At 31.7% G+C, this 17983-nt stretch overlaps 1 protein-coding gene across 1 annotated transcript; it reads left to right on the forward strand.

The window, feature by feature from the left end:
• Window positions 1-11866: 11866 nt before the first annotated feature.
• On the forward strand, window positions 11867-16896 carry ELM1 (fission ELM1-like protein (DUF1022)). The gene is made up of 10 exons (XM_068633318.2): window positions 11867-12268; window positions 13567-13787; window positions 14303-14399; window positions 15259-15408; window positions 15514-15640; window positions 15748-15860; window positions 15955-16018; window positions 16099-16192; window positions 16294-16402; window positions 16527-16896. Exons 1-10 carry the CDS (start codon window positions 12080-12082, stop codon window positions 16626-16628), a joined length of 1266 nt encoding a protein of 421 aa, XP_068489419.1. The 5' UTR covers window positions 11867-12079; the 3' UTR covers window positions 16629-16896.
• The last annotated feature ends 1087 nt before the right edge of the window (window positions 16897-17983 follow it).

Consider the following 17983-nt stretch of genomic DNA (forward strand, 5'->3'; position numbering starts at 1 on the left):
AGTAGATGTTTATAGATCTTTTAGGTAGTATCCTCTGAGTTGATAGTTATGAGTCATTTGAATTGATCATGTACTGCTACTGATTGTTTTATAAATAGTGGTTCATCATTTAAAGCTCATTGATTATATTGATGACAATAAAAACTCGATTAGGGAAGACATGTAGTCGTCCCGGACTCTTAAATGTTTTCGACCTTAAGACGGATAGGTACAATTGGTTATGGGACTCTCAAGTTAATTGTAATTTAAAAGTAATCATGTCATCGATTATCTAGATAACAAAAAGTATTATATTGTATTTAGTTGTGAGGAAGAAAATAGTGTTATTGAAAACTGAAATATTGGAAAGGTTTCAAGTCATTATGTTCCATAAATATGGAGTTGTTGTAGAGGAGACAAGTTTTGTGATTGATTCCCAATTGCTTCAAGGATAATGTGTATGTTTATTGTCCTCGAATGCATCCATATTCAATGCGTTCAAATTTTGTATCGTCATGACCAAGAAGTTTCACACATTTTCTGTTTTTTTTTCTCTTCTAATAAAGAAATTCTTTTAAGAAGTCTTGTGACTCCTTAATGACTTAAGTTACAATCGTGTCATTGTGTAGCGACTTTTAAGTTAACGAAGAAGTCTTCCACACCTTTAACTATTTCATTGAAATCATAGCTCACTTAACACTATTAAGAACTTTTTAAAAAAAATAGTGCTAGCCGGTGACATGTTTAACTTTGATTATTTTCAACCAAAGTCGTCTAATCCTGACGTGATTTTGGTGATCCTCCATATCTAGTCAGAAGTCGTTTGTTTGTGAATTGACATATTCATACTATGTCATGACTCCATGACACGACCAAATTTCATAACTTTTTTTTCCATTTACATAATATACACTTTGAATTGCACCATTCTCTTGAAAAAACCAATATAATTATAATAATAACACAATTTTTCTTTAACTATTTTGGTTAACCTTAATGATTAAGTTATGGGTGTTTCTTCCTCTACCTTATACTTGTCTTCTTGCACCTCTACATTTTTTAAAGTACCAAAACTAACCTTGTTATTTTTATTTGAAAAGATACCAGGTTTAGGAGTTTCCAAAAATTTGGTTTCGTGGCATCTATGAAATGGTGGAATCAAAATGCATTTTTTTGACTTATGGATTGAGGGATTCATGATGTATTTTTTAACTTATGGATTAGTGAATCCATATGCATTTTTGACTTTTAGAGTAGTGAATCTGAAATGCATTTTTTAACTTTTGATGTTTGATTATGATTTTCAATAATTTCTTGAAATTTTATGGTAAGATGTTAATTTGTTTGGCATGCTTTCTTGTCAAGCTGAAGTGCAATGTGGATCTGCATTAGGCCAAACAATACCACATTAGGCAGAAGGTGTGTGAATGTCACACAAGACTCAATTGTGCTAGTTCATGACATCAAATAATGGTTCTTAGCAACTTAGATTTTTGTGTTTGTTAAGTTTTCTTTTTAGTTATTTATAAGGGTTGAAATATCCCTGAAGTACCCCTTTTAATTCATTCTTTTTTTACTGATTCAAAAAAATCAAATAATAGTTTTGTCAACCATCTAACTGGGGAGGTCATACTTTTGTTTTTTACTTGTTTTTTTTTATAAAAAAATCTAATCACGTAAATAATCATATAAAAAACAATGAAATCCATAACTACAAAGTGATCAAATCAATAACCAATAAAATGATTAACTCAAAGAAGCATAAGTATTAGCTTTTATTCACGTGATTAGATTTTCTTACAATGAAAAAAAATAAAATAAGAAAACACAAAAATTGAATTACAGACCCTTAGCATTACGGATTTGGAATTCCGTTATGCTTCTACGGATTGGTCAATCAGATAAACGAACTATAATATTAGATGAGTCCATAAAAAAGGGATTAGTGTTTCTAGAAATAAAAAATTACAAATGCACCTTTAAGGGTGTGTTTGGATTAGAGGGTGTGGGAGAGTGGAAAGTTAAAGGTGAGTGGGAGTGGAAGTGGAAGTGTGAAGAAAGTTGAAGTTGTTTGGATTGAGGTATATTAGAGTGGATGTGTGAGGAAAATTTATTAAAAATTGTGAGTGATGCGTTGTAAGAATATTATAAATTATTTTGAATAGTAAAGTTTGTGAGATTACAATTTTATCCTTGTATATAAAAAAATGAATAAATAATAATTAATCCTATTTCATATTTTAGTTAATTATAATTTAAAATTAAAGTATAATTATATTATTTAACATTTTATTAATTAAGAATTATTTTTTATTTAAGTTAATTTATTTACATAATTTTAATATTATAAATGATTTTATAAATTATGTTATGTTATATATATATATACAAATATATATAAAATTAATTTTAATAATAATTTTCATTATTATGAATAGCAAAATGAATATATTTTAAAAAGAAAATAGAAATTTAGAATATAACATGAATATTAAGTAGGTGTCAAAATATATAATATAAAGTCATTACATGAAGAACATAATAATGTTAATTAGAAAAAGAAAAGACATTCCCAGTAATAACATTTGAATCCTTCTTGTGGAGACCTTCAAACGGTTTTCTAGAAGACATATCTTATTCTGTTGTATGATAATAATTTCATCTTTTTCATCGGCAACGTCTTCAATGCACCATTTGAAAAAATTACAGCATAGAACCATGCCACTTCTAATCTGTTTTGAAGAAAACAATAAAATTGAACAATGAATAAGTTTAAAATAACATTCTTAAGTTTGTTTGAAACCTAATTGAATAAGTTTTACCTTGTAGTTGGGACAACCCCAAAATATTTTTCCAGCATTTTTTTGTGTTGTTGCTATTCTCAAAACAACAAATTGTCCACAATCACAAATAGGATCAACGAAGGCACTTGTACTCCCAGTAGTATGGGTAAAAGTACCACGTTTTTGAACACTACAACCAGTACAACTAGATGACGACGTGTTGTGATACACATACATTAATGACACTTAACCAATGTTGTCGAAGTAATAAGACGGTAAAAAAGTTGCATTAAAAACAATATGATTATGTAAATAAGTAGCATGAAAAGTAGCATAAAACCTTAACAATAACAATGTCAACGTAAAAAATAACAAACACAATTCATCAATGTTCAACATGAAACTTAGAAATAAAAATAACAATGACGACGTGTTGTGATACACATACATTAATGACACTTAACCAATGTTGTCGAAGTAATAAGATGATAAAAAAGTTGCATTAAAAACAATATGATTATGTAAATAAGTAGCATGAAAAGTAGCATAAAACCTTAACAATAACAATGTCAACGTCAAAAATAACAAACACAATTCATCAATGTTCAACATGAAACTTAGAAATAAAAATAACAATGACAATAACATAATAATAACACACTCAATGGCCTTGATGACGTCGAATGTCAGCCAGAGTAACCTCCATTCTGTCCATTCGGGTATTCATGTTTTGTATGCTGGATAAAATTTGATTTAACAATTCCCTTTGAGTGGGGTTTTCCTCCTCAGGTTGACCACCTTCAACATCTTGTGCTGGCAATTCATCATCTTCATCATCTTCTTCGTTTGCATGTTGGGGTCTACCAAGTTGCCATATGCCATTGACCTGGAATATATTTAATTTTGTCATACTTTTTTTGCCAAAGTAATGATTCCAGCCTAGCATTATTGCTTGTTCATTGGACAAGTCAAAGTCATACACTTGCAAGATCCTCGTTATCAAATTTGCATATGGGAGAGGCATCTTGTTATCCCGGCATTTGATGATGTGTTGCATTATGTAAGGAGGCCAATTAATGAGTACATTATTCTTGATTAACCACATCATGAAAATATCTTCATTAAGCAGTTGTGCATAGTTGCTTCCTCGAGGGCACAAGATATGCACCCATGTGTAATGCAACAGTCGGTCATTCATTTTCAGACTACCGACATTTTTCAGATTTTGACCTTCAACATCTTCACGAATCATGGACGATAATGCTAAACCTCGATCAAAATTCAGTTCCTCAGGTATCGTCCCAGGGGTTAACTTAAGACCGTCATACTGTAGATGAGCAATGCTCATCCAATCTATTTCTTTAATGTGTATCATTTTTCTGCAAATCTCAATGGCAAGGTGACCAGCAGGTGTGAATTTTGCATTTGTATAAAATACTCTTACCAAATCCTCATAATACGGAAGATTAATTCCAAGGAAAGGTTGTAAACCTTGCCAATTCAAAAGATTTTGGAATTCAAATCCTAGACCAGCAAAAAATGGAGTATGCATAATACTGCTCTTGCGTGAAAGTTCTTTTCAAAAACCACCATTTGACGCCTGGTACTGAAGTATCTTGAATAATCAAGAACTTCTGGAATCCTCGTTGGTGGAGGAGGAACGTCAACATCTTCTGCTGGAGATTTACCCTTACGGGTTCTGTTACGTTTGTGGGATGATGATGCCATCTATAATGCAATTACTACAATAAATAACTAAACAGAAGTTAACATAATATCATAAAGCAATAATGCAAGTTCAAAAACCAAAATATTACATTGCTAATGAAAGTAGAAGTTCACAAAGCAAAATATTACATGTCCAATAACTAACACAAACAGTCAAATATTACATGCCCAATAACTAAGAAAGACAGTCAAATATTACATGTCCAGCTACTAACAAAGACAGTCGAATATTAGATTAATAATAATTAAATGTAACCCCCACGCAGAGATATGAAATCAATGCCTAATCATAAATCCAAACAATTTTGTCATTCGACGCTCATATGGCATCCCAAATAGTTGCTTAACTCTTCCGGGATGGTCACATAAAAACTCATAGCATTGATCCATGAGTTGTTCATCTTGAATGTTTAGCTCCACGAGCATTGCCCAAATATCAGACTCTGAGTACTGGTATGAGGCATGGCGTCGATGGTGGTGTACATGCTCAGCATATAGGTCGTTTCTTCGTCTAGTTTCGGCAGCTATATCTTGAGCTGTCGTTGCCTGTGCACGAGCAATATTAACCAACTGAGAGGCATTTTCATTTCCATCCTTCATTGATGACACGCATTGTTGAAGATTAGTATTCAACATTGCAAATTGTTCATCAATGTCGTACATAGTGGGGCCTTTTCTCTTTGATCCTCGGGATGAGGATGTGCCCGCAGAGCCAGCAGACGGCATAGAAGGAGTGTTTGATGGTGTGTCTGAAGGAGTGTCACTAGATTGGAATTGAGCAGCAGGTGATCATGGGACGTAGTCATCTGCCTCCTCAAAGTTCGGTTGTTCGGGGATATAATCCATATTATTCTCCCCAAGGTTGACACTGAAATTGGTCATGTCAGGAGGTGAATTCATGTCACGAGCTGTCCTCACCCGACTTCCCGTGGCTCTATCATTAAACCACAACTCCTCCATGAGGTCATAATGGCGAATGGGATTGAAACGCCATTTTGCCGCAGATGGTTTGACCTACATACATTTCACATATTAGTATATCATTCGAAATGTGAAGTTAAATGTAATTGTTACGTAAAAAAGTACTTATCATTGTACCTTAATTAGCTCACTCCAAACTTCGTCCTCGGCTTCAAAAAGTTTGGTGGTCTGGTTCCATGCGAAACCACTCAATCCACCAAACAAATCATGGATTTCCCTCCACCTGTCCTTCAGGCTTTTCTTAAGACCCGATAAACCAACCTCATTTAAAGCCATAACTATGTTAGTGTATCCTTGAGTGGTCCAGCTACCATCAATTCCACACCCTTTTCGTACCTCGTCAATCATTGCATTGAGCAAAATTTGGTCCATCTCCACCGTCCACTTGGTGAACTCTCGATAAGAACCTGATGAATTTGAAGCCACATTTTTTCCGCGATCCATCTAATTAACTTAAATAAAGTTAGGATGACAAACATTGAAAAATGGTAGAAAATATATTATTTCATTAAATTAATTGTTTACATAATCTTGCCACATTTCGTTTGCTATAGCGTCCCTAATATCACACCCTATCATGTAATCATGTTCACGAGCATGGGTGGTGCTTGGTTGGACATCTTGTTCTAACAATTCATTATCTACTTATTATCGATCCCGCGTAGAAAGTTATGCACAATACAACAATCTAACACAATTTTTGTCATAGTATCCACATCATAATGTGGCTCAGTCCCACTGGCTATAATTGGAAAACGTTTTTTAAGCACCCCAAAGGTTCTCTCAATTACGTTCCTAAGTGATGAATGTTGATGATTAAACAACTCTTTTGCATTTTGTGGCCCTCTTCGCGAATATTCTTTCAAATGGTATCTCACCCCGCGATAAGGTGTTATTATATTTCGTTTTAACATAAAACCTGCATCACCAAGATAGTATTTTCCTACAAAGATTGTGGAAAACTGGGTTAGTATATATTACTACAACCTTTTAATTTTTCTGCACACCCAATCCCCTATAACTAACCTTCTGGAATAACCAAAGGATCGCCTCGTACCAAAGCATCTTTCAATATCCTTGAATCGAAGGCAGTTCCTTTCCAACCGGCTAAGACATATGTGAACTTCATGTCAAAGTCACAGGCTGCAAATATGTTTTGGGTTGGCCAATCTTTTCTCCCTCGAAAACGAGGCGCATCAGCACGTGCAACCTTAGCACGTACATGACTCCCATCTATGGCCCCTAAACAATCCTAATGTAAACAAAAATTCATAACTTTAATTAACCACAAACTAAAGAAGACATTACACATAATTTCAAGTAATGTTTTTATCAACAAACCTTAAAGTAGGGGAAAAATCGACTGTTTTTAAGGATGTGTGGTTCTACAACCGTTCCATTTGGTTGGATTAAGAATTCCCCCTCCAACCTTAAAATTGCACTCAAAACATTATGAAAGTGACGGGAAACTGTTTCTCCAGACCGATGAAAAAAGAATGACACACTTCAATTCTTCACATTATGCCTAATAATGTGCAAAAATTTCGCTACTTGTTCTTCCACGGTTGATCGATATGCATCTTTAACAAGTCCAATTCCCCGTATTCGTTCACATAATTTAATGAAAGCTTCTGGTCCCATGCGAATAATGTGACGAGATTGTTCAGTGTAAACCAAGTACTCCATCAATTCTTGTCTGCGACGCTCTTTTTGTGCTTGAGACTCACTGATACAGTTGCTTGTAGTAGGCACCGTGCGTAAATTTTTTAATCCAAAAGCAATCATACAAAGAATCATGACTGATGCACCTTCATTATTATTTTTTATTTGTTCTTCGATTTGTGAAATTAAATTCATGTTCGCCGCAACAAGATCGTCATAAATTGCAACTGTTTCCTCAAAATGTACCATCTCTGCCTCGTCATAATTTCTTTCTGAATTCATACCGAATGCGGTTACCGTATCGGTGTAAAAGTACACCAATACAGTTACCCTAAAACGTACTTTTAATTAATTTTAATAAAAAAAATTCATAAAAAGTACTATATCATTCAATAACATAATTTAATCAAACAACAAATAAATATAAACAAACCAAATAATTTATGTACAATCTCAAAAAATATTAACTAAACATCAACAAATCTTATGTAAAAAATTTCTGACTTTTTAAATTACTATAACATTTTTTTATAACATTTAATTTTAACACCAATAATTAATGTGAAATACAAATTAAAAAAAATTAAGTCAAAATCATATTTTTACTCAAAACTTTGACTGTTTTTTTAAATTACTACAAATCTTTTTTAATGTTTTTAATTATAACATTAATAAATTATGTTAAATCTACAAAAATGAAAACCCTATAAAAATATTTTTAAAATTTTTAATTTCATTCTGTCTAAATTAAATTTTGTAAATCTTTTTTATGAACAATTCATTTTTAAATAAATAATAACTTTGTACATTTATTATTAAAATATCAATTAAAAATACAACTTCTAAAGTATCAATTACTTTTTAAAAAACCTACGAATTACAAATTTCTATTTTAAATTGTAAAAATATTGATTGTACCTTAATCATTAATTTTATTCTTTAATCACTACAACATTATGTAAAAATATTATTTCTTATAAACAATTTAATTTTGAAACACTAATAACTATCTAAAATTATTATTAAAAATTCATATTTCTTATGTAATGTTTTTCTGACTTTTTAAATTACTATAACATTTTTTTTATAATATTTAATTCTAACACCAATAATTAATGTGAAATATAAATTAAAAAAAATTAAGTCAAAATCATATTTTTACTCAACACTTTGACTGTTTTTTTTAGTTACTACAACATTTTTTTTATTTTTTTAATTATAACATTAATAAATTATGTTAAATCTACAAAAATGAAAACCCTATAAAAATATTTTTAAAATTTTGAATTTTATTCTGTCTAAATTAAATTTTGTAAATTTTTTTATAAACAATTCATTTTTAAATAAATAATAACTTTGTACATTTATTATTAAAATATCAATTAAAAATACAACTTCTAAAAATATCAATTACTTTTTAAAAAACCTACGAATTAAAAATTTCTATTTCAAATTGTAAAAATATTCATTTTAAAAACATTAATTTTATTCTTATAAACAATTAAATCTTATAACAAAAATAACTAAAACAATTTTTTTAATACTTTTAATGATAATATTAATAATTTTTGTCCAATCATTTTAAATAAATAAATCTATTCTCTTATAAACAATATTTAACTAAACTTTTTCACTTCTCTTTAATCACCTAAACTTTAAAAAATTTTGTTTCCAAAATCATTCATTTCATACAAATAAATATTTTTTTAAAATCTTACAAAAATTATAACTATCTACAAAAATTAAAACAATAAATCAAATAATAACATTAATTTACTAACTCCTTAACATAATTAACTAAACTAAAGTCTAAACAAATTATATTACAACCAACATTAATTTACTAACTCCTTAACATAATTAACTAAACTAAATTCTAAACAAACTATATTACAAAACCATAATCATCCAAACATAAATATAAAACAGAAATAAAAAAAATAACTTTACATAAAAAAAATTAAAAACCTGAAGATAAGCAAGAACAACACAATAGGATGACTGATAGGATGAAGAACAGTGCCTGAAAATCACATAAAAAAAATTAAGAAACACAGAATTCCAAAAAAATTTAGAACATAATCGATTATGCTCTCAGTTATACACATAGGATAATCTATTATCCATGGATAATCGATTATGTTGGTAGGCAAAAATCCAGCATAATCGATTATGGCACTCAATCATCGATTATGGCCCTTTTTCAACACTACAAATAATCAATTATGCCTGTAAATTTTTACAGATAATCAATTACTAACTTTGAAAAATCAATTATCTGCACCATAATCGATTATCTGACTGGTTCTAATTGAGGCATAATCGATTATGCACCATTCCAAAAAAAGCTCTCACCTCAGACGAACCCAGATGAACCCAAATGAATCACACATATCAACCCAGGACGTGAGATGAACAAGGTATCCTAACACAAACTATGATGGCTTATAGGAATCTCTCCAACCACACTACACTGCACTCTCTGATGGCTCGGTTTCTTTGGTTTTCTGTGAATGGAGGAACCACCTTCATGCTGTTATATAGCCAGCTTCACGCCCACCTACCTCACCCACTGCATTCACTCTCCTTTCACAGTTTCACACAGAGTCAAACGATTCCTGAGCCAAGTCAGAAATCTCATGGCTTCATGTGGCATGCATGCAGGGCCACTGTTCCTCTTGATTCCAGCAAAAGCAAGGGCAACTTTGTAACTTCCTTCGGATGACTTGGCACTCCCACTCTACAGTGCAACTTTCTCTTCATCTTTGAGCAGAAGGAGAATTCACTCAACTTTCTCCTTCCTTCCACACTCACCCGCAACCATGCATGGATCCAAACGGGGTGCTGTTGTAACTTCCGTCGTCGACAACAGTACCACCCCTGGATCCAAACGGGGCCTAATAAAATTAAATCTCACTGTGAATATGACAAATAACCATCACATAGTTCTCGAAAACCAATCTTCTGTACAAAACAATGCACAAAGCAATAACAATTTTTTTTCAAAACTCTAGGGATAATTTAGTTAGTATACATGATTGTAGGGGTGCAGGAAGAAAAAACAGGGAAGCAAGAAGAAAACTCTTATTTTTTTATGCTTGTTTAAATAGTCCGTTGTTTAATTCTATTGATATTTTTATTTTTTCTCTTAAATTTGATCATTTTATATTTATCTTTCTCCAATCTTATTTAACTCGTCATCAATTCATTCTTAAAAAGGAAAAAAACCACTCTCAAAGGAGATTAGAGAAGAAAAAAACGAGTAGATCGATAAATTAAAGTCGATAAAATAAAAATAATATTCATATAGTCGACAAAAATTAAATGTAAAAAAATATTTTAAACACTTGATAAAATGATTTTTTTAATAAAAAATTATTTAAAAATATCAATATTTATAAAGTTTAATTAACTTTTATTATTTTATATATACCATTATATAAAGATAATATTGGTGTCATAATTTGATAACTTTCTTTGTGTCATCTTTTAATTGGATAATTTTACTTTTTAATAAATAAATGATTAATAACTGTTTTTTTATTTCAAAATACTAAATATATATTTTTTTAAAATAACTACTATATAATTTTGTTAATACTATTTTTATAAAACTACATATATTTAAAATTGTATTAATTAGTTGATTATAAAATTAATAAAATTATATATTTTAGTCTAATAAAAATATAAATACATATGTTATCAATCTAATAAAAATATAAATACATGTACTTACTCACATTGTATTTAGGTTTAAGTAGGAAATTAGTGTAATTTAAAATTATTATTATCAATTTAAGTAAATTATTTTTTTGTTATTCATTTGGCTAAGTTATGGGAAAGGGGACTGATATTAAGAGAGAAGTCGTGGGAGTGGTAAACGATGTTCGTGAGTCATTGCAAACAAATATGAAGTCGCGACGATGGTCTATGATGTTTTTTACATGTTAGGTTGAAGTCTTATGATATTTGCATAACTTTGCTTAATTATGTTAATTAAAGTTAATTATGTTAATTAAAGTTGTGTTAATGTGACACAACTTCAGTTTTGGCTATTTTTTTTAAAAAGAAAAGAATTAGGTTAAGTTTTTAAAAAAAATAAGAATTAGTTTTAAATTGATGATTTATAAAGTTTATATAGTTATTTGTTACTTTGATCATGACACCTCCATTAACGTACTGTCAACTTTCACCATTGTATCTCGACCATAAACTCTATAAACCAATAATATAAAACCAATTCTTAATCTTTTTAAAAATCTTTAACTTAATTCTCTCAATTTTTTTTTTTAAAAAAAACTTATTCACGAGTGACACAATTTCAGTTATATCATTTTGCAGTGAAGTTGTCAGGTTATCATGGCTTTAATTAACATAACTATTTCAAGATGATGCAAATAGTACACAATTTCAAGACAACTCGAAAGAAAAAATCATAAACAATAACAACGATCTTATATTTATTTTCACTAACATAAAATAGTTTATCATTTCCACCATTTTTTCTCTTAAAACGAGTTTCCTCATTGATGACTTAACCAAATCAGTAATAAAAAATAAAATTTGTCCAAATAGATGATAATGATTTTAAATTAGAGTAATTTCGTCCTTAAACCTAGCATCTTTTAGTGTATAAGTTAGCATATAACCATTCTCATTCCATAAGTAATAAAGCAGAAACTATCACCTCGAAGTCTATTTAGAACTGTGTGATGCAAAAAGAAGAAAACAGTGGGCTTTCGGCCCATGGGCCTTCAACTTTCGGATTCGTGTTTTTTTGCCGGGAACGTGTTTTTTAGACAAAACCTGCAAACTTCCAATTTACGACTCTGGCACTGCAGGAATCAAAATTTTTGTTTCGCTTTCTGCAGAAAATTCATGCTCCGTATTCTTGAACTGAAACCAGTGTTCATATTTTGCCGTGCGCGTTCGAAGTCGAGTCGATGAGACGAATTCAGCTTCCGGAGCCGCCGAGCCCTACCTCCCGGAGAGGAACTCCGGACATCTTCGAGTCCGGAGTTCACACGTTCGTGCGACGCGCCGTCGTAATCGGCAACGGCTTCGCCGCATCGGAGAATCAGAGCATCGGATTGGTTCGTGCCCTTGGCCTCGCCGATAAGCACGTTTTACATGTAAGAAGAATGCAGAACCTTTCCTTTTCATTTTTGTTTCTCCGCAACTATTTCTTCGCAGTCCTAAGGTAACAACTAAGTAGAATTATTTGTCTAGTTCTTAACTTGGCGTTTGACTTGATTGAGAAATGGCGTGACTGTGGATGACGGTATAGCTTTTAGAAGAGTTAGTATCGGAATTATTGACTGAAAAAATGTAGCTTTAGTTGTAGTGATCCCTCAAAGATAAAATTACCAATTCAGTCTCTGATGCTTGCAATTGTGCATTACGGCGAGATTAGTGTTGTGTTGATGATTGACAGGGAATAATTGACCGAGGGAGGACTGAATTGGTGGTTTAGGTTACCCTTCTTAATATTGGATCTACAAACTATTCAGGCATAGGGGATAGAATTTTGTTGTTAGAAGATGTGTTGTGGAAGAAGTTTGTACAATGTACAAATATTAAATGTAGTTAAAGCATTTTACTTGATTCGCTCAATAACCCTAGGTATTGCATACTGAATTCGTTGTATCATGTGCCTTGTAGCATGTTGCTTTTATAGAAGGTATTGTAATAGTAATGTAAGAAATGGATGAATCACTAACCTGTACAATGAGCATACCTAACGTTCTCATTCTGCATGCTTGGTATCTGTGTTTAAAAGGGAAAGTAAATTATTGAAGGGAAAACATCTCTGTATGGATTTATGTATAAGTGATATTAGGTAATGGGTGTAGTTTAGAAACACACTAAATTGAGAAAGAAGATTTTTTTTTTGGTTGTCAGTTCCTGCCAAATGAATATTTCCTAAGGCTGAGATTTCCACCTGTTTTGTTATGGTAAACTGTATATTTGTTTACCTTTGTTAGTGTAGCATCTGAATTTGATACACTTTTGTATCCTTACTTGCCTTGTATCACTGTTAGGTGTTTTTATATTAGGTTATGTTTGGAGGAAATGGAGACAAGGTTAAGTAAATTTTCTCTTATTTGAGATTTTTTTAACTGAAGGGAAATAAGAATTGATTGAGATATTACCATGGCAAGAAGCATTTCTCAATGACTCATGCTGATTACCATTGCAATAAGCATTTCTAATTCCTTAATGTCATTGTCACATGACTGTATGCAACTAACACATCTTATTGGGCCTATAATTACGAGCTTAATATTAAGGCTATTATTAATAATTTTTAGGCATCTAATTTGTCTTCTTTATAAAGCATTAGTGCATTATATTTTGTCATGTTCAAATTGAAAGTGCCTCTTAACAGCTGAATGAGTTCACTTATCCTTTTATGACTGACTTTTGGCAGCGTGTTACCAGACCAAAAGGGGGAATTAATGAATGGCTTCAATGGCTTCCAGTCTCTCTCCATAAAAAAATAGATTATATAGTAAGAATGATCCAAGGTTATTCTCAAGAAAAGAAGCTTATGCCTTTACCTTCAGAAAATGGTGTCAGTTCAGGATTGTTAGCTGTCTTGGAAGCTGATGTAAAGCAGATAGTTAGTTTTGCTCGTGAAACTTATGAGAAGTAACTTCCTGTTCTTTTCTCTGTAAACTAATGTCATTAATGTGTGTTGTGTGTTATTTATAGATTGCCTAACCAATTTTGTCGTTCATTTCTTGATGGAGACTGATTCAAATGTCTGAGTAACCTTGCCATTAATAATCTTACTCGCTCAGAGCAGTGTACTTCTTTGAACATTAGAAATATACCTAATATGAGGTGTGATAGGAATTATTTGATAATTTGTTTCTTGTAACTTGTAATAATTATTTTATACAACTAAGACATCTACTAGATTTACATGATTTCCAGTGCATTAATGTTAAGACATGCTTGTCTCTTCCTGTTGTGCTGCTCGGCATAAAACTTAATCTTGTGAGTTGTTATTTAATTTACTCCGCAAATCCAATCAGTATTATGGTTCTGATATTGATGTAATATTAGTCTCTGAATTCATGTTTCTTAACTTTCTTGTATCTTCATCTGCAACTTATTCTTTGGCAATTTACAAAGAATGATATGATTGGTATTTTATCCAGGGAGGGACCATTGTTGGTTGTTGCATGTGGAAGAGATACCATCTCTACTGCAAGTTCCATAAAACGTTTAGCATCTGAGAATGTTTTTGTCATCCAGGTTTGTAGACTTCATGCATACTAATCTTCAATTTAATTTTGATAAGATATCTTGTAAATTATGCAATTTGTTAGTTTGTAGATTAAAATTTGGAAGAACAACTTATAACGTAAACATAATACTATTTCAATGGCACTAATGCTATGTAAGTCCATGTCTGGGCAGGGATGTATAAGGCATGCTCTTTATAGTTTGGTTGGTTTTGTGATGATGAAAACCTAAAGGTGAGACAAAACTAGGCTCAGTGGCTTAAATTAACAAAGAATGGAATTAAGCTGGTGATTGACGAAAGAGGGAATTGTGAAAGCAATTGAAAACACTAGGAGTAATGATTGGAATTTTTTCATGTCAACTTTAATCTTTTGAAATGGTCTTGGTTTACAATTCTTTGACACGATCCTGCCAGGAAATCCAAATATCTCTTACTTCTATGATTTCTTTCCCTTATGAACTCTTATTCAGTCTGCTTTATTTTCTTTACTTTTTTATGTATTACATTCAGGTCTAAAATTATAGTTGTGGTCTTTTTTGTGGTAGCATTCTGTCATTTCAGGTTGATGTTGGTCTATGTAGCCTGTAATTTCAAATTGATGATTGCTACAAAAACACACTATTATGATTACATATTATCTGATGTAGTTAACAATTTAAAACCTTGGTTATGTTGCTTCCAAAATGTGGGCTTTATATTGTATATATGCAGTGTCTATTATCTGGTCAAAATTTCATTGTCCTATGGTGCAGTGTTATTTATTGTTCTTGTATTTTGCTTTGGTGTTCATTACTATGTGAGATGTTAAAAACATCTAATCTTATTTTTTTATCTTGGTCTCTCTGATTGTATTTGTCTCATGACCAGATACAACATCCCAGATCTCTTTTGAATAGGTTTGACATGGTGATTACTCCTAAGCATGATTATTATCCTTTGACTCCTGAAGGACGAAAACAGGTTCCTCGGATTCTGCGAAGTTGGATAACTCCACGTGATCCTCCCGATAGTCATGTGGTATGCATATATTGTACTTGTGTTAGACAGTAACTAGCTTTTTACTTTGATGTTGATTACGGTCAAATCCTGGTTGAGGATTATTATGTGGAATTATATGTTCAGGTACTTACTATGGGGGCATTACATCAAGTAGATTTCAGTTCAATACGCAGTGCTGCTGCCACTTGGCATGAAGAGTTTTCACATTTTCCCAGGCCCTTGCTTGTGGTCAACATTGGAGGACCAACAAGTAATTACTACTGTGAATTTAATTATTTGAAATGTCATTAAGACCTAAGAAGGATTTTCAGTGTGGCTAAAAATTTGGGTATTGACTGATGTCTACAATTGATTTAGGAAACTGTCGATATGGTGTAGACCTTGCCAAGCAATTAGCAGCTTCTTTGCTCAGTGTTCTAGCTAGTTGTGGCAGTGTTAGGATATTGTTTTCAGAGAGGACACCGCAGAAGGTATAGTCCTTCATTCCTTGAAGTTTCTTAGAATAATAACACCCACCAACTTGTCCGTCTCTTCATTCTATTTCTCTCTTTGGTGTTTAAACAGGTGTCCAATATCATAGTAAAAGAACTTGGGAACAACCCAAAAGTTTGTATCTGTGACGGGCAAGGTAAACATATGTTCCAGTTTTGATTCCAACATTTAAAATTTCGTTCAACAGATGAACTTAGACTGTAACACAACTTTCAGGACCTGACCTGCACATGGGCCATTTAGCTTGGGCCGACACATTTGTTGTCACTGCAGATTCAGTTAGCATGATAAGTGAAGCTTGCAGCACTGGGTATGCTTGTACAAGTATTTCTATTATTAGAATAATGATTTTATTTAGTTGTTCTTGATAAAAGTATTTCATGTTATCAAATTATTCTGTTCTATCCCCAGGAAGCCTGTTTATGTTATGGGCGTTGAGCGATGCAGATGGAAGTTCAATGAATTTCACAAATCTTTGAGAGAGATGGGAGTTGTTCGTCCTTTTACAGGTTCCGAGGATGTAAGTTATATAATGATTTTTTTACCAAACAAAAGGGTTGAAGATTATTGTGGAAGGTTTCTGTTCTGGAATCAACCTTATTGTATTTATTTTGTAATGGATATGTGTTTTACTTAAATTTCAGATATCAGAAAGTTGGAGTTATCCACCCCTTGCCGATACTGCTGATGCCGCCAAAAAGGTTCATGAAGCGCTTGCTGCTCGAGGGTGGAAATTGAAGGTATAGAATGCAATTGGAAGTTGACAATATACTTTTTGCGGAATTATTTTTGTCTAAATGGGGTAACCATTTTGTTTGATTGTAAGATTTTGTTGATAGATAATATTTTATTCATACCATAATAGGAAATACATATGGTATGCATGTAATCATTTTCACCATAGCAATTTTGAATGTGTCATGTAAAGTAATAAACACGTTTTTTTTTTTTCATTTTAAAGAATGAGACAAACAAAAAAGGCAGGAAAGAAAGTCTCTTTACCCGTTCTCTTTATATTATTTGGTGTTATCTTTGGTAAAGAAAAGCCGCCAATATGTTGGTATTCAGGCAAGATAATATATAATCTGAGGTTTGGTTCACTCTAAAATGGGAAATTACTTAATTATATGATTTAACTAAACTAGCTTGGAATCACCAAGTTGCTGACAGAATTTAATGTGATTATGTTTGAACTAAACACCAGGTTCATGTTTATTCCTTTCTTATACTTTTAACATGCAAATGACCTAAACTATTGGTAAATTGAGACGAACTCGCCCTACCGATGAACTTACAAATCTTATGATTCTGGTTCAGTTGCCTCAACCTGGCAATTGGTTATAGTGACGCAAGGTAAGATTTGTGGGTTCTAACAACAGTAGTTTTTACTCAACAAAGGCAACAGAGAATCACTGAGAAGAGAGATGGATTTCCTTTCCGGTTTTCAAGCCAATTGCACTACACCAATTGGAGATATATGCTGTGTTAGCACCTAAAACTATAAGGTTGAAGTGTTAGCCAAGATCAGGGAAATAGGGTGTCATGAAATATATTCTCTATGTTAATCCATTCTTATACGAACATGATGTCGTTATCAAAACTTTCGCGGACATTGAGCAGTAAAACGAGGAGAGCCAATTCTTTTCTTTTATTTTTATTTTCGTGCAAGGTGGAGCAAGTGTCAACAACTCCTTCATACTAATGCTTTGTTTGGATTCTTCTATACTAGTTCGATATCACTCAAATCAATGTCAGGCTATTACTTTAAAAGATACTTTTAAATGAATGATTAAGTATTTTTAAAATTATTTTTTTGAATTAAGACAATTACATTATCTTTTGTTATTTTTAGATGTATGACCTTTTTCAATGTTGATATGACTAATAGTGAAAATATTTTAAATTAAGATAATATAATTAATTTATATCAGCAACTAAATTGAGTAGTGTGTATATTATTTTATATGGATAAGGTAATTACCTTATAATGTATAACGTACTTTTTATAATTAACTTAGCACATGTGAGTTTTGCACGCAGAATCTAGACACATATAGAAATATGTATAATCTCTAGAATGTACTATACGGATACACAAGTT

This window comes from Phaseolus vulgaris, chromosome 11, assembly GCF_051622355.1.
Source record: "Phaseolus vulgaris cultivar YP4 chromosome 11, ASM5162235v1, whole genome shotgun sequence".
Lineage (NCBI taxonomy): Eukaryota > Viridiplantae > Streptophyta > Magnoliopsida > Fabales > Fabaceae > Phaseolus > Phaseolus vulgaris.